General features: G+C 40.5%; 1 protein-coding gene and 1 pseudogene across 2 annotated transcripts in view; one reads left to right on the top strand and one right to left on the bottom strand.

The window, feature by feature from the left end:
- Positions 1-1729, top strand: part of NUP155 (nucleoporin 155) — a 63951-nt gene extending 62222 nt beyond the window's left edge. For both annotated transcript variants that reach the window (XM_006156314.3, XM_027774877.1), the window contains one exon: positions 526-1729. In XM_006156314.3, coding sequence (XP_006156376.1) covers positions 526-664 — 139 coding nt within the window. In that variant the 3' untranslated portion in view covers positions 665-1729. The remainder of the gene's footprint in view (positions 1-525) is intronic.
- A 3877-nt stretch (positions 1730-5606) lies between these two features.
- On the bottom strand, positions 5607-15768 carry LOC102478786 (28S ribosomal protein S10, mitochondrial pseudogene; annotated as a pseudogene).
- Between the last annotated feature and the right edge of the window lie 2605 nt (positions 15769-18373).

Consider the following 18373-nt stretch of genomic DNA (forward strand, 5'->3'; position numbering starts at 1 on the left):
TTGCTATAGGGTGCATGTGCTCACCAGAAAGACAGAGAGACAGAAAGCGAGAAATCACCCCCCGCCCCTAGGGGGAATGGCCATGCCGCAATCCCTTCTAATGCCTTCTCCTCTCAGGATCTTGGGCACACACACACACACACACATGCCCGGCATGAGCTTAAGCCACCTAGTCCAGGTCTCAGACCATGGTCAACTACATGGAAGTCCATTGACATAGCCATTACACTAACTGCTGGTCCCACAAGGGATAGTCTTTTGAGGAGGCCAAAAGAATGAAGGAGACGTTATTTACTGCCTCCTCTTTATAATAATCTTCAAATGGAAAATGGTGGTTATGTGATAATCTATCTACTCTAAGTTTTCTTTCCATTTTTATTTATTTACCATTGACTTAATCATGTGATCTTTGCTCTTCTCTGGGACTATAAGTAAGGTTAGCAGAAGTTTGGTGGAAGAGAAGCCCAGTAGGAAAAACTGTTTCTGAATGTATAGACGACTGATCAGGTTTCCTTTTCTTTACAGGAGAAGATTTACAAATCTCTGCCTGGATGCTGTTTGTGGTTATCTGGTTGAACTCCAGTCTATGAGTTCTTCGATAGCAGTACAAGCCATCACAGGGAATTTTAAATCTCTTCAAGCTAAATTAGAACGGCTTCATTAATTATTATGATACATTTTCATTTGTGCATTTTGATCTGTAAAATAAAAGCTCATCTGGGTCCAGATATCAAGTGTTCTAAATCTAAAAATTCAAGAATAATTTTAATAGAATTTTGTTTTTAATGAGAGGCAATATCTGCAGGCAGTACATATTTGCAAAATGGATTTTTTTATGAATATTATTGTACTTTTTAATAACTGACTTAAAAAACAACTGAAATGAGATTATTTCTGATTTTAATACAAGCATAAAAATACTTAGAAATTCTCAATTTCAATTTTACTGCAGGCAGAAAATTTGAATTTATATTACTCATCTTTCAAGTTATCTAAGTATATGTGTATTAAACCTTCAATGGGTTATCCCATAATAGTTGATTCTATAATTCTTAAGTAGGTGAATAATAGTGCCTTTTTCAAAAAAATTTTTTGTGTGTTTGGTTCATCCTTGAAAATAAGTTCCCTGCAGCTCCTTATTTTGTTACAGCCCTTGGACACATACCTGGATGTTTGAGTTAGGTGATCAACTTGTAACTAATGTTGTATGTCCTGAAAACCTACACAAGGGGCTACTATTTTCCCTTAGTGTCTATCTGGGCCTTTGGCCTTGTTACTATTTCGTAAGAGCAGTAGTTCTCAAAGTATATGCTGCGAACCAGCAGCATCAGTAGCACCTGGGAATTTGTTAGAAATTAAGATTCTTGGGCCCCACTCCACACTGAATCAGAAACTTTGGGGTGAGACCCACTTTCTGTGTCGTGGTAAGCTCTTCAGGGATTCAAGTGCATGTCAACTTTGAAAACCACTGTGGTAAAGGATACTGCTACTTCCATAGTTTACAGATTGAGATTCCTACTGATTCTTCCTTCTCCTTCAATAACCACAACCACAAGTTTGACATGAACCATATTATAAAGTAAAATCATTATTAATGTAGTTTTTAATTTATCTATCAATATTGGAATGAGTGAACCAAGTTGTCCCACAGTCATTGCAACAAAGGAGGAGGAGATAAGAATGGGAATGATCAAGGGTAACAGAAACACTAAGACACAGGCTTCTTTTCTCTCTCCTTTAATAATACCACAGTCATTACCTTCTATTTATTGTACTAATGTATGTCTGGCAGTTTTAAAAATTCATTTTGATACATTTTTTTCTTCATTTTTAACTCTTCCACATAAAGGTTGCTTTTTCCACATTCATTCTCTTAGAATCTAACTCCCTTTCTCCTGTAATCTAATATATATTATTTATTATAATGTCAAAATATCACTCACTGAGTACCACTACCTCTCATTTTTCATTTGTTAAGTTTAGCTTTTTTTATTATGTAACATGAATGTTTGCTATATATTATCAATTTTGTAATGTGAAAATCCTTTTATATGTACTTCAAAGGAAGGTCATGGGGACCAGCAGAATGTATAATGGTTACGTCACTGGACTCCCACAGGGTTGACCATAGTTCGAGTTCTGTACCCGGCAGCTTGAAACTCATGCCTGGGCACATGTGCATGCCTGCCCAAGATCTCAAAAGGGGAATGGAGGAGAAGAAATTGCAGTGTGACCATCCTCTGGGGGATGATTTCTTGCTTTCTGTGTCTCTGTGTGTCTGAATAACGCACGTGCCCTATAATAAAAATCTCTCTTTACAAAAAAAGGAAAGTCTTGGGCAGGCTCTGGTGCCGCAGTAACGTACTGCTAAAGAGAAGATGGATCCCACTGGCAACCGTGGTTCTAACACCAGGCCATCAATCTGATAGCAGGCCAGGCACATGTGGAAGTGACCAAGATCTGATGGGCTGGAGGAAGGGGATTGTGTTACCCTGTGGAGGGTGCATGTCTCTGTCTCTCCTGTGTGCATGCACACACATATGATCATGGATAAAAACAGACTAAAATGTAATTTAGTTGTGACTCCATTTTTGCTAGAAAGATCTCCGTATTTGTTTTAAGCACATTTGTATACTCAACACAGTATTGAAGGTTCATCTTTTAAAAGGAGTATAGACAGGCAAGACTAAATGATGTAAGAATCAGAAACCTGAAGACTTTATTTATATAGTATGCCTTGAGAGGGTTTAAGAATTCCAGCCCCACCGTAAATTCTTGCAATACCTTGTGGAGGGAAAGATCCAATAAGAGAAAAGAAATCAGGTTACCTCTTTCTCAGTGATCTATAACAGAGTTTCTAAAACTTAAAAATTCATATGAGTCACCTGGATAGTCTATTAAAACTTAGACGTGGCCAGCAGTTGGCGTGGAAGTAGAGCGCTGGACTCCGACATGGACGACCATGGTTCAAGTGTCAGACCTGGCAGCTTTTTTGCTTTCCCTATCTCTGGTCAAATTAAAAAATAATGATAATGATAAAATTAAACAAATATTTAAAAGAAAAAAGCTTAGATTCTTGGGACCAGGAGATGGCATAGTGATTAGGTCTCCCACGTGGCCAACCCCAGTTCAAGTCCCAGATTTAGGGACTTGAAACATGCTGGGTGCATGTGTGTGGGTGCCCAAGGTCCTGGGAGAATGGAGAAGGGGTTGTGGCCATCCCCCTTGGGGATGATTTCTCACCTTCCCTCTCACTGTCTCTGTCTCTCCTGACATCTCCCCTCTGCTTTACTATCCCCCACCCCCGCAGGGATAGCCCCTCAGACAAAAACCTCTACCAAAGAAAAAAAAAAAAAAAAAAAACCTGATTGTTGAGTTCGTCCTTCAGTGTGATGCTGATCCTAGGAGTTAGTGAATCAGGCTTAAGAGTAGGATTGTTCTCCACATATTAGGTACTTCGTACTTGGTGTTTGTTCAACTCAGTATTTTTTTAACATTTCCATTTCTATCTTTTTTTTCTCTGGATGACATGTGTTCTAGCGAAAGCACTCCTCATGAGGACTAGTCACACCACAATCCCTTTTCCATCTCTTTTCATGATTTTGGTCACACATGCACTTGGTGTGTTTCTCAAACCGTAGGTAGGGTCCAAGAATCGAGCTGCACAATATACCATGTGGGATCCAGTTGCCTTAACCACCACGCCACAAAGCTAACCCCACCATGGTATTTTTTATAGTGATTATTGCACATATATAGGCAATGTGTAATTTGTAGAACTGAATCTTCAGTCATTGTAGGCATTGAAGAAGCATTGAAGATATTGGTTGTAACAGACTCATGTTTTAAGTAGATCATTTTATTATAGTACAGCAAATGGTTAAGAAAGGGAGAAATCTATTTTGATTATCTGTGCAAGGTATGAGATACTGACCCTGAAATGCATGTGATATAAGTTCAACATTTTTTCAATTATACCTGACTTACTAGTGACTTGTTCATTGAATGCCTGTCTACCAACCATGGAAGTATACCTCAGGATACTTCCCATCTCCTTTTTTCTTTTTATGAATGAGATGAAAATTAGTGATACAGTCACAGCAGGAAGTGAATTAGAACATCAAATCTAAAGATTTTGAATCAATATATAATTTCATTTTCTATCATTGTCTTCATTTAAATTCCCTTAATAATAAACCTCTTTTCCTGAATACTTTTGAGTCCTCTAGTAAGTCACTTAAATGCCTCTTAGTTTTATTTTCCTTATATATAAATGAGAATGAAGCTGAATGATAAACATTTTTTCTTTTTTTTTTTTTTCTTTTTGTAGGGCACTGTGCTTGTCAGAGAGAGAAAGTGAAAAATCACTCCGGTTTGGGGGGGGGGGTCACATTATAGTCCCTTTTTATTCTCGGGATTTTAGGCACACATGAACATGCACCCAGAGTATTTGTCAACCTCCTGGGTCCCAGACTCAAACTGCATTGCTGACTGTATGGTATTCAGCTGTCTTTAACCTCCATGACATCAGCTGGCTCCATAAATGGTAAGACATTAAATCCAAAATACTGTAAGAACTAGGCTATCAACTTTTATTCAGTTTTGTTTTTATGTTTCAAATACTGGAATAGTTAGAATACCATTATTTTAGTTCTCATTTCAAACAATTTCTACAGCATTATAGCTTGTTTGAAATTAAATGTGTAGGGTCCAGCAGGTGGCATGGTTAAGATACTGGATCCCACATGGCCAACTCGTTTGAGTCCTCGACCCAGCAGGTTGAAAAGCACCCTGGGAGCATGTGTGTGCATGCCCAAAATCCTGAGAGAAGAATAGAGAAGGTATTGCAATGTGGCCATCCCCTCTGTGTGGTGCTATCTCACTTTCCTTTTCTCTCTGTCTGTCTCCTACAAGTGCATGTGCCCCATAGCAAAAACCAGAAGAAGAAAAAAAAGTTTAGCTTCATACTCTTGCATTTTAGCAGCTTCTATCAGCAGAAGGACTAATTCTTTTTAAAATTAGCCATTACCAATTGAGATGCAGAAGCCCCTTATCATATCTCAGTCCACACAGAAATGACCACATAAAACACCTGTAATAACAAATCTTAACTTGGAACTTGGGCTGATAAGTGGTGTGGTAGCTGAGGCACTGTACTCCTACGTGGCCCACCACAATTCGACTCCAAGACCCGGGGCTTGCTTTCCACCTGTGCTCTCTCTGGTCAAACTAGAAAAAAAAATTAAAAATAATTAAATAATTCTTAAAAAAACAAAAAATCTGAACTCATTCGTCTGTCCCTGCCTTGCCCATTCTTGTTCTTCCTCTATTGGCTACTTCAGTGTTTATTATCTAATCAAATTGGAAGTATGGGTATCCTCTTTAAATTCTTTCCTCTCCCTCCAAATACAGTTAGTCTCCAATTTTTAAGCAAGTCTACTTTTTAATATCCCCTATATCTGTCCAATTGTCTTACTACTTTAGGTTTATAGGATTTACTCAGGATACTGTTTCAGCTGGATGCCTGAAATAGTATCAAAGTGGTCTTGCCTTTCAGTTTGACCCCTCCTTCATTCCCCTTTCCATACTGAAGATAGAGTGGCCTTTTAAAAATGTAGATCTGCTTTCCCATTCTGGACTGTGTCTGCTTGTTGGTCTCTGCGATCTGAAAGTTGACAACTTCTTCGCGTCCGGGAGGCTGCTCCCGGTGATGCTGCAATGGTCACTATGCCACAAAACGAATATATTGAATTACATCGTAAATGCTATGGATACTGTTTGGATAACCATGAGAAAAAGAGAAAGAAGGAAAGTCAGGAGGCTCATGAACGTTCAAAGAAGGCAAAAAAAGATGATTGGTCTGAAGGCTAAGCTCTATCATAAACAGCGCCATGCTGAGAAAATACAAATGAAAAAGACTATCAAGATGCATGAAAAGAGGAACACCAAACAGAAGAATGATGAAAAGACTCCACAAGGAGCAGTGCCTGCCTATCTGTTGGACAGAGAAGGACAGTCCTGAGCTAAAGTACTTCCCAATAATGATTAAACAAAAACGGAAAGAGAAAGCGGGAAAATGGGAAGTCCCTCTACCCAAAGTTCAAGCCCAGGGAGAAACAGAAGTGTTAAAAGTTATTCGAACAGGAAAGAGAAAGAAGGCATGGAAGAGGATGGTTACAAAAGTTTGCTTTGTTGGAGATGGCTTTACTAGAAAACCACCTAAATATGAAAGATTCATTAGGCCAATGGGCTTACGTTTCAAGAAGGCCCACATAACACATCCTGAACTGAAAGCCACCTTTTGCCTGCCAATATTCGGTGTAAAGAAGAATCCCTCACCCCCACTATATACCACTTTGGGTGTTATCACCAAAGGTACTGACATTGAGGTGAACGTGAGTGAGGTGGGCCTTGTGACACAAGGAGGCAAGGTTATTTGGGGGAAATATGCCCAAGTTACTAACAATCCTGAAAATGATGGATGTATAAATGCTGTCTTACTGGTTTGATAGCAGCTGCATACAATTAACTCCTTGTAATTTTGAAGATGATACACCATCTGGAAAACCATCATGACTGATGTTTCTGAATATAGCCGGTCTTATATGTCTGCAGTCATCAAAAGATTATTTATTAAATTGTACAAAAACATTAAAGTGGCCTGGTTTTACAAAAAAAAATGTACATCTAAATATATGCTCACTTTTTCCTCAAGAAATTAAAATTTTTTGCATGATATCTACAGACTCTTACAGTTGTAAAAATAAAAAATAGCATAAATCTCATGTTGCTTTTAGTGATAGAATTTACTGACCCTCAAAACTAATAAAAGGTCCAAGTGCAGAGCCACTTTCATATGGCTAGATCTAGAACCTCAGTATCTTCAGGGTTTGCTTTTCTTTTTTTGAGAGATTTTTTTTTTTTTAATAGATTTTTGCTATAGGGCTCATGCGCTCACCAGAGAGACACAGAAACACAGAGACAGTAAGAAATCACCCCCTGGGGGGATGGCCACGCCACAATCCCATCTCCATTCTCCTCTTGGGATTTTGGGCATGCATACACATGCACCCACAGTGAGTTTTCAGTCTCCGGGTCCAGGACTCAAACTGCGGTTGACTGTGTGGAAGTTCAGTGATGTTAAACATTACACCATCTGCTGGTCCCAAGAGATATTTTTGCTGTAGGGCTTGTGCGCTTGCTGGGAGATGGAAAACAAGAAAATCACCCCACTAGGAGGGATGGCTACACCCCAACCCCTTCTTCATTCTCCTCTTGGGATTTTGGGCACACACTACATGTGCCCAGCGTGAGTTTCAAGCCACAGGGTCTGAGACTCGAGCCACAGTCAGCCACATGGCAGTCCAACCCCTTAACCACCATGCTATCTACTGGCTCCCTTCAGGGCTTTCTTTAGCTCAGTTCTGCACTTGTTTTCCTATTCACTCTATCTTTTTTGTGCAGATAGTTTGCTCCATAATTCTGGGGGAATATGGGCAGGATTAAATTGTACTGTTACCTCTAACACAGAGGTAGTTTACAGAAACGTTCTAGAAAGGGTTCTGGTTGGCCCAGCATGAGTCATAGACTCAGTCTTGAGGTATAGTTCTATAGGATCATCACCCAAATCGTGGAGCAGGAAGGAAGCGGTTTCCTAGAAAATCGAATCTTGGGCACACACTAGTTCGCTTTATCTGTCCACTAGCATTGCTTACCACTCACTGTTCTTTGATGAAAAGTAAATCTACAGGTGTGAAAAACTCAGTGAACCCTGAACAAGATAGACAGAACTACCCCATCATAAATTCTCAACAAACATGGAATACTGCTTCGTCATTATCAAATTTTCAACAAATTAGGAATGAAAGAGAAGAATCTTATCAAGGACATCTATGACTTTAACATATAGTTAAAGTCAAATTTAATAGGGCCAGGAAGTAGTGTGGAGGTTAAGGCATTGGACTCCCACATGGCTGACCATCGACCTGCTGACTTGAGAATAGCACTGGGTGCATGTGCATGCCTGCCCCAAATCCTGAGAGGAGAATGGAGGAGAAGGAATTGTGATGTGGCCATCCCCTTGAGTTTTTCTCACTTTCTGTCTCTCTGTCTCTGGTGAGCACACACGTGCCCTATGGCAAAAACCTAAATAAAAAATAAAAAATTACATTTAATAATGAAAAGCTAAATACTGAGTTGTCAGAAAAGTCACGACATATTTTTCTGTTTTTCTATGCAAAAACATCATGACTTTTTGATGACCGAATATTTTCTCTTTAAAGATGGGAAAAATAAGGATATCTCTTGTCACTACTTCTATATGATATGATGTTGGAGGTCTAGACCAGTGCAATATGGCAAACAAATGTACTCCATAGAGATTGGAAAAGCTGAAGCAAATGTATCTTTATTATTCACAGAAAACACAATTATGTAGAAAATTCTATAGAATACACAGAAAATACTAAAACCAGATAAATAAAATTAAATAAAATAATTCCCAAAAAAAGGGACCAGCAGGTGGCGCTGGACACTCCCACATGGTTTGAGTCATGAACCTGGTGACTTGCTTTCTCACTTCCCCCTCCCCCTCTCTCTGTGTCTCTCTCTAGTCAAATTAAAATAAATGAATGGATAAATAAACTAATTCTTAAAAAAAAAAAAAGGACCAGCAGGTGGCATGGTGGTTGGGGGTGCTGGACTCCCACATGGTCAACCACGGTTCAAGTCCCAGACCTGGTGGCTTGCTTTCTCACTTTGCTTTCTCACTTTCCCGCTCTGTCTCTCTCGCTCTGTCCCTCTCTGGTCAAATTAAAATAAATAACGTTAAATAAAATAATTTTTTTAAAAAAGTGTTTTAATAAAAAAAAAAGAAAGAAAGAAAATACTGGGGCTGGCAGATGGTGCAGTGGTTGAGGGCACTGGACTCCCACATGGTGGACCGTGGTTCAGGTCCCGGACCTGGCAGCTTGCTTTCTCACTTTCCTTCTCTCTCCCTCTCACTCTGTCCCTCTCTGGCCAAGTTAAAATAAATAAATAAGTTAAACAAAATAATTTTTTTAAAAAAGAAAATACTAAAACCAGGAACCAGAAATACTAGAACTAAGTTTAGAATTCAATGTATAAAAATAATTTGTGGGCATAGAGGTTAGGGTGCTGGATCCCCACATGGCTGATTTTTTGGTTCAAGTCTGGACTCAGAGGTTTGAGAAACACAGGCACATGTGCATGAGTGCCCAAAAATCCCGAGAGGAAAATGGAGAAGGGATCATGGTGTGGCCATCCCTCTTTGGAGTGATTTCTCACTTTCCTTCTCTCTGTGTCTCTTTCCAGTGAGTGCATGCGCCCTATGATAAAAGTCTAAACAAACAAACAAAAAAATGTAATTCTACATGTTAGCAATAAGTAATAAAATTTTTTAATTATTTAAAATAATATAAAAATTGTAAAACTAGGTTGATTTTAGGAAAATATGTATGAGACCCGTATACTAAAACTTCAGAACTGTGCTTGAAGAAATTAAACTGGTTATTAAAAATATGTCCATGAATTGAAACAGTGAACTTAATACATTAATTCTCACCAAATTGATGTACAGTTTTGGGTTTTTTTAGAGGTTTTTGCTATAGGGCACGTGCGCTCACCAGAAATACAGAGAGAGGCAGAGAGACAGAGAAATCACGCCCCAGGGGGATGGTCACGCTGTAATCCCTTCTCCTCCATTTTCCTCTCGGGATCTTGGGCACGTATACACATGTGCCCTGTGTGAGTTTAAGCCATGGGGTCCGGGACTCAAAGAGTGGTCAACTACATGGGAGTCCAGTGACACAGCCATTACGCCAACTACTGATCCTGATGTACAGTTTCAATGCAATCCTATTGAAATTCCCAGCAGACTTTTTGATGCAAGTTGCTAATATTTATATGGAAATTAGAGGTACTAGAATAGCCAAAACACTTTTGAAAATAAAATTGAAAACATATACTACTGATTTACAGATTTTATTATGCTAAAGTAATCATGATAATGGGATATTAGTGTAAGGATACAATATGAAAGAATAAGTACAGAATAGACATATACATATTAAGAATAATTGATTTTCAGCAAAAGTGCCAAATTAGTCCAATGAAGGGGTAACAAGTGGTTTAACAATAGAAGGATCAAATGGGTGACAAGCAGGTGGTGTAGTGGTTAAGGCACTGGACTTCCATGTGGTCAACTTCGCTTTTAGTCCCAGACCTGGAAGCTTCACACTCATGCCAAATGCATGTGTGTGTGTGTGTGTGTGTGTGCCCAGAATCCCAAGAGGAGAAGGGATTTTGGCATGGCCATCCTCCCAGGGGATAATTTCTCACTTTTTGTTGGTCTTGTGTCTTCAGCAAGCATACATGCCCTATAGCAAAAAACAAACAAACAACAAAAAAAAAACCCTCTAAGAAAAAAAAAGTATCATATAGAAAAAAATTAATCTAAACACTAAAGAGCATGTACTAAAATTAATTTCACAGGCATCAGAGACCTAAATATAAGCCCTAAAACTATAAAATCTCTGCATGTCCCAAAATCCTGAGAGGAGAATGAAGAGATTGTGGCATGGCAACCCCGCTTGTGGGGAGATTTCTCACTTTCTGTCTCTCTGTCTTTCAGGTGAAGGCACACACCCTATAGCAAAAATCTCTCTAAAACAAAACAAAACAAAGCAGGTGGCATAGTGGTTAAGGCACAGGACTCCTACATGTCTGAGGCTGACCGTGGTTCGAGTTTCAGACTTAGTGGCTTAAAACTCAGGCCGGATGCATGTGCATGTGTGCCCAAAATCCTGAGAGGAGACTGGAGGAGAAAGGATTACGGCAAGGTCATTGCCCCTGGAAGGAGTGATTTCTTGCTTTCTATCTCTCTGGCAAGTGCACATATCTAATCTCTTTCTAACAACAACAACAACAAAAGAAATAAAAATGTTATTTTTATTTTTATAAATAGCTTAGTCATAGATTAAAAATTGAAATATACAAGCTTTATAAGGACAAAAACTGTATCCTATTCATTTTTTATCAGTTTTCCTGCATAGTGACTGGTCTCCAAGTAATAGAATCCTCAGCAAATGTTTACTAAATAAAATAAAATACTTTATGCTAAAACCAATTTTGATATGATTAATTTTAATTATTAATGTATGGATAACATGAATGGAGACAACGGGGTATAATTATTATGTCACTTATAAGAAAGACTTAAATGCATATTAATTCCAATTCCATATGTCTGAAAACAAACAGCCCCATAGCACAGTGGTTGAACCCTGTACCCAGGAAGCTAGATCCCTCATGGCTGATCCTAGTCTGAATCTCATTCCTGGCAACTTGAAGAACATACTAGGCACATGTGCATGCATGCCCAAAATCTTGACTGGATGGGGAAATAGTTGGGTGAACTGCAGCATGACCACGCCCCATTGAGAGTGCTTTGTCTCTGCCCTACCCCCTTTAGCAAGCACATGTATCTTCTGGCAATAAAGGGAAAAAATGTGTGTGTGTGTGTGTGTGTGCCCAGAATCCCAAGAGGAGAAGGGATTTTGGCATGGCCATCCTCCCAGGGGATAATTTCTCACTTTTTGTTGGTCTTGTGTCTTCAGCAAGCATACATGCCCTATAGCAAAAAACAAACAAACAACAAAAAAAAAACCCTCTAAGAAAAAAAAAGTATCATATAGAAAAAAATTAATCTAAACACTAAAGAGCATGTACTAAAATTAATTTCACAGGCATCAGAGACCTAAATATAAGCCCTAAAACTATAAAATCTCTGCATGTCCCAAAATCCTGAGAGGAGAATGAAGAGATTGTGGCATGGCAACCCCGCTTGTGGGGAGATTTCTCACTTTCTGTCTCTCTGTCTTTCAGGTGAAGGCACACACCCTATAGCAAAAATCTCTCTAAAACAAAACAAAACAAAGCAGGTGGCATAGTGGTTAAGGCACAGGACTCCTACATGTCTGAGGCTGACCGTGGTTCGAGTTTCAGACTTAGTGGCTTAAAACTCAGGCCGGATGCATGTGCATGTGTGCCCAAAATCCTGAGAGGAGACTGGAGGAGAAAGGATTACGGCAAGGTCATTGCCCCTGGAAGGAGTGATTTCTTGCTTTCTATCTCTCTGGCAAGTGCACATATCTAATCTCTTTCTAACAACAACAACAACAAAAGAAATAAAAATGTTATTTTTATTTTTATAAATAGCTTAGTCATAGATTAAAAATTGAAATATACAAGCTTTATAAGGACAAAAACTGTATCCTATTCATTTTTTATCAGTTTTCCTGCATAGTGACTGGTCTCCAAGTAATAGAATCCTCAGCAAATGTTTACTAAATAAAATAAAATACTTTATGCTAAAACCAATTTTGATATGATTAATTTTAATTATTAATGTATGGATAACATGAATGGAGACAACGGGGTATAATTATTATGTCACTTATAAGAAAGACTTAAATGCATATTAATTCCAATTCCATATGTCTGAAAACAAACAGCCCCATAGCACAGTGGTTGAACCCTGTACCCAGGAAGCTAGATCCCTCATGGCTGATCCTAGTCTGAATCTCATTCCTGGCAACTTGAAGAACATACTAGGCACATGTGCATGCATGCCCAAAATCTTGACTGGATGGGGAAATAGTTGGGTGAACTGCAGCATGACCACGCCCCATTGAGAGTGCTTTGTCTCTGCCCTACCCCCTTTAGCAAGCACATGTATCTTCTGGCAATAAAGGGAAAAAAAAAAAAGGAAAAGAAAAGACAATAACAATCTTTTGCAAGTAGTAACCATTTTGCAAATGAAAGTATAGATTTTCATGGGGGCCAGCTCCAAGGCCTGTTGGTTGTTAGCTGGATCTCACATGGCCGACCCTGTGGTTCAAGTTTTGGACCAAGCTGCTTGAAAAACACGCTGGGTACACCTGCACCTGAAAAGGGGGAGCTATGTATAAGGGATTGTAAGGACCATGCCCCATGTGTATGTGGGGTATGCTTTCTCACTCTTTCTTCTCTATCCAGTAGGCACGTATGCCCTACAGCAGAAGAAAGGATAGTTTTCAAGTTTTAATACAATATTTCTGCAAACACACCCTTTCTGTAATTCATCTGCAAAAGAAAAAGGACTAGACTCTGTGCATCCTGACACCATTTCCAGTGAACACAATTCCATATATGCTAGGGCCAGATGGCACAGCAGTGGTGCATTTTCAGGGTCTCACAGCTTCCCTCGTGTAGGTGGTGCGCCTATGACCTAGGCTGGCTGAGGGTGGCAGTGAATTGTGCCATAAGGACCCTTTTGAAAATACCTACTCTGTCTGTCTCTTTCTCTCTCATGAAAGAAATGGGTAGGTGACACTTAAAAACATGTAATAGGCCAGTGCGGTGGCCCAGCGGTAATGTGCTACTTGAGAGATGTCTGATCCCATGTGGTGACTACAGTGTGAATCCCCGGTGGTATCAGCCAGAAACACACCAGGCATCAGCACGAGTGCCCAAGACTGGATGGGCTAGGACTGGAGGAAGGGGAGGGAGGCATGATCAGACCCTGTGGAGTACTCATCACTCTCTTTCAGTCTCACATGTGCATGCACAAACTTTATCGTGAGTAAAGAAAAAAATGAAGATGCTGGCAACTGTAATACAATATGTAAAAAGAAAGCTGCAAACTTTATATCGTAAAATAATAAATGTAAGATTATTTTCATATGAAGGCAACATGATTATAAATCTTGAAAAGGAAAAGCTAAGTAAAACACCAAAAGCAATTTTGCTAAATAATAAGAGATCTAGTGAAATTGTAAAGTACACTGCCTAAAATGCATTTCCACATGCCACTATAATTACAAATTATAGTGAAAATCACATGCACAATAGAAACATTAGATATTTTATCTAGTCTAAAGTGGCATCAATTGTAAGACATTATTGCTTTATGTGTTACTAAGAAAGAAAAAATATTGCCAATTATACTGAGATAATGCATTCTTGTCACCTAGAATTTTCATTTTACACTTATGAAAGAGGTCTTTAGATTTATAGGGCAGATTTTTATCATGTAATTTTTGTACATTCATAAAAAATGGAAGCTAAACAAATCAGTTAAGGTATTCCAAAATAATTTTATATTAATAGTCCAACTGTTCTCAATACTATTTGGACTTGGATATATCCATATTTGTGTTTTTCCACACAACATTGGTAGGAGAAACAATCACGATAATCTTGAGCGTCTCATGTCCTTGCAGGGTATGGGTCATTTCTGAGGATTGTGTTTACTGGAGAAATATCCGAAACAATGAGCTGGACTACTTCCTACTCCTTGTAGAGAAATGGTAATTCCAGGGGCCAGCAGGTGTCGTAGCAGTTAAGGCAATGGATTTCCGTATGGCCGACTTTGGTTCCAATCCCCTTGAAACTCAGACTGGGTGTGAATGTGTGCGTGCCCAAAATCCCAAGAGGATAATGGAGGAGAAAAGATTGTGGTGTGACCATCTTCCTGGGCGGGTGATTTCTCATTTTCCCTCTCTCTGTCTCTGTCTCTCTCCAGTGAGCACACGTGCCCTATGACAACAAAACTATATATATAAAAAGGCAGGGCAGTGTGAAGATAGACACTGCTTAGGTTACAGATTCTCTATCGATCGCCCTCCCCCAAACAGTTCTACCCAGCAGTCCACAGGCACCACCAAAGTGTACGTTTTCCAAATTGAACTGTTTCTGGTTTTTAAAATATTTTTTCACAGTAGTCAGTGTGGTTTGTTCATATTTCTTAAAGTCAGAATGGAAACAATAATATGTATAGAAGATGATGAAGTGGTTTACCCTGCCCCTACCTCCTATTTCAAATTCAGGCACAAGTAGCCTCTCTGAGGCTTTAGGACTTTTCTTCTTTTCCTCTGGTACTGTTTTCCAGATCGGCTCCTTGATGTGTTCCGGTAACCGGTAACTGTTCTAGTTTTGTCTTTGTTACTTCCATGGCGACACCTTCAGGTAAGTTTCGTTGAATGTGTTACAGGCAGACATCTGCTGTACTTTCAGTTAGGTGTTCTAACTCTAAGCATCTGTAAAGTGTTCTCATTTCATACCAAACTGCATATCTTGAAAATACGCACTGATTTGAGCAGAGTAAATCGCTCTATTTTCCTGGGAGGTTTGTGTACTTTAATAGAGATGCCAAGTTCTTTAGCAGCAAGCACAGTAAAATATTCTTAACTGTCCAATATGGCCTTACCATAGCCTTTTACTAAAACTGACAGGCGTTTATATACTTTATTTGGTTCATCTGAAATAGTTAACATACATTTAGTCAAATCCTTAGGAACATCAGCATGTAGGTTTGAAAACTGTACCCACAGGAAGCCACCATTTTTCTTTTTTTGGAGAGGTTTTTGCTATAGGGCGCGTGCACTTGCCAGAAAAACAGAGAGATAGAGAGATGGAAAGCGAGAAATCATCCCCCAGGGGGGATGGCCACGCCACAATCCTCCTCCATTCTCCTCTCGGGATCTTGGGCACGCACACACATACGCCTGGCATGAGTTTTAAGCCACCGGGTCCAGGACACAACCACAGTCAACTACATGGGAGTCCAGCGACATAGCCATTTCGCTAACTGCTGGTCCCGAAGCCACCATTTTTGGCTGTACTGTTCTTAGAACTATTTACAGAGAAATTTCCCAAGGCCTGTCAGAGGCACTGACACACAGAACCCAGTGCTGGCTGTGCTGCCATCTTGACTCCCTCTGAATTGTTCCTGGTTTAAAATCTACCAAAATCAGTATAGTGGTTCAATGTATAAAAGAAATTAAAATAAAATAAAACATATTATAAAAAAAGGTTACGTCAATGCTCACCCCTCCCGTCCTCTTTCTGCCAACTTTCTGTGCCACCATAATGGCGTGTGTGATTTTCCTGGCTGATGCCTTCAAGAACATCAACAGTGCTGAAAAGCGAGGCAAACGCCAGGTTCTTATTAGGCCATACTCCAAAGTCATTGTCAGTTTCTAACTGTGATGATGAAGCATAGTTACATTGGTGAATTTGAAATCATTGATGACCACAGAGCTGGAAAAATTGTTGTGAACCTCACTGGCAGGTTAAACAGGTGTGGAATGATCAGCCCCAGATTTGATGTGCAACTCAAAGATCTAGAGAAATGGCAGAATAATCTGCTCCCGTTGCATCAGTTTGGTTTCACTGTACTGACAACCTCAGCTGGCATCATGCACCATGAAGCAAGACAGAAACATACAGGAGGGAAAATCCTGGAATTCTTTTTCTACGGATGTGATACACACATACAAATAAAGTGCTTCATGGGGGGGAAGATGGGAAAAGTCTATTGGAATTATCTAAAGAAGACAACTTTTTAAAATAAAGAAGAGAACATAAAATCTACCAAAATCAGCTGCTGACCTCCCCGTCTCCCAGATAAAAACATGTCTGTGTGTACCATGATAATGGTATTTATAACTGCACTTAAGCCTCTGTGAATCTCCTTTGTATAGGAGCAACATCAGCATCCCCCTTTATCTAGCATAGATTCTGACCCCTGTCGACATCCAATCACTTTTATTTTAGCAAATTATAGTCACTCCCATATATATATATATTTTTTTTTTTTTTTTCAGAGAGATTTTTGTTGCAGAGTGTATGTACTAGCCAGAGACAGAAAGTGAGAAATCGGGTGATTGGCACTACCGCAATCCCTTCTCCTCCATTCTCCTCTTGGGATTTTGGGCACACATGCACCTGGTGTGAGTTTCAAGCCGCCATGTCTGGGACTGGAACTGTGGTTGACTACCTGGAAGTCCAATGACATAACCATTACACCATCTGCTGGTCCTAACGCCCATACATTTTTAAATGTGTAGAGCAGTCAGTTCCAGAATTACACCGATACCTAGGTCTGACAGCCACATAGCATAATCAGTCATCACTTTGTTATGATATCTTATGGCCCGGAAGCAGGCATGCAGAATTGTGGGAATAGGCTAGAATTTCTGAGAATGTGTTCATTTTAGCAAGATTTATGTAGTATATTTGTGATTTGGGGGTGGACCTGAGCCACCTCTGTTCTACAACCTTTGTGGTAAATGGTACTAACTTGCCACTTTATTGCACAGAAACATGGGGATGGCTATGGTTATGATGCAGTGAGACATCCTCCTACCTTGCATCCTTTGTTTGTTTGCTTGTTTAAGTGGGTTATGCCTTGTGTGTGCTGGAGAGAGATAGCCAGAGACAGTGAGAGGGAAAGTGAGAAATCACCTTCCCCCCCCCCCCAAGCCGGATGGCCACGCTATAATCCCTTCTCTATTTTCCATCTGGGATCTTGGGCACACATGCATATACCCTGGGTGAGTTTCAAGCCATGGGTCCGGAACTCGAACCAGTCAGACATGTGTGAGTCTAGCAATATAACCACTATACCATCTGCTGGCCCCTTGTCTTTAAAAAAAAAAAGGAGGGGGGACCTGCAGATGGCCTAATGGTTATGTAGCTGGACTCCCACGTAGTTGAAGGTTGTTTGAGTCCCAGACCCAGAGCTTGACATTTACACCAGGCACACGTGAGAGCATGCCCCAAATCCTGAGAGAATGGAGGAGAAGGCACTGCAGTGTGGCACACCCCCCACCCCCTCCGTGATTTCTTACTTTCTGTCTTCGTAGCGAGTGCATGGGCCCTATAGCAAAAATCTCTCAAAAGAACAGGGGGATGAGGGGAGCAGGATGGCACGGTGGTTAAGGAGCTGGATTCCCGCATGTATGACCACAGAGCCATAGAGTCCTGGACTTTGTGGCTTGTTCTCTCTCTCTCTCTCTTTCGTGAGCACACGTGCCCTAGAGCAAATTTTAAAATAACAACAAAATACATAAGATAAATACTTAAAAAAAAAATCCAATGCGATAACATGAACTGGGGAGTCGAGGGTGAATGGGGAAGGGCACTGGCACTCCGGCTACACGGATGCGTTCCCAGGCCAGACATCGCGCTAGGGCTGCCCACTGCTGACCCACGTTCCTGGTCAGTCGGCCTCACCAGGGCAGGTCCCAGGGAGCGAACGCAGCAGTAAATCAACAGGCCCGCAAGCAGGACGGGGGACGCAAATGCGCTCTTCACGGCGAAGTGGCCCGCCGGCTCTGCGGCTGGCAGAGTACGACCCCATTATTTTCGGGTCCGTGGCGGTCTCCCTACCGTGGTGACATCCCGCCAACTACGTGCTAGCGGTTAAACTGCAGGGCACCCTTGTGCAGAGGCTCCGAGGTGGAGCGTGGAGGCGCGGCCGCAGAAGCCCGGGCAGTAGGGGGAGCGGGGGGCGGGCGGAGGCGAGGGG

Source organism: Tupaia chinensis, unplaced genomic scaffold, assembly GCF_000334495.1.
Source record: "Tupaia chinensis unplaced genomic scaffold, TupChi_1.0 Scaffold000489_1, whole genome shotgun sequence".
NCBI classification, from domain to species: domain Eukaryota; kingdom Metazoa; phylum Chordata; class Mammalia; order Scandentia; family Tupaiidae; genus Tupaia; species Tupaia belangeri.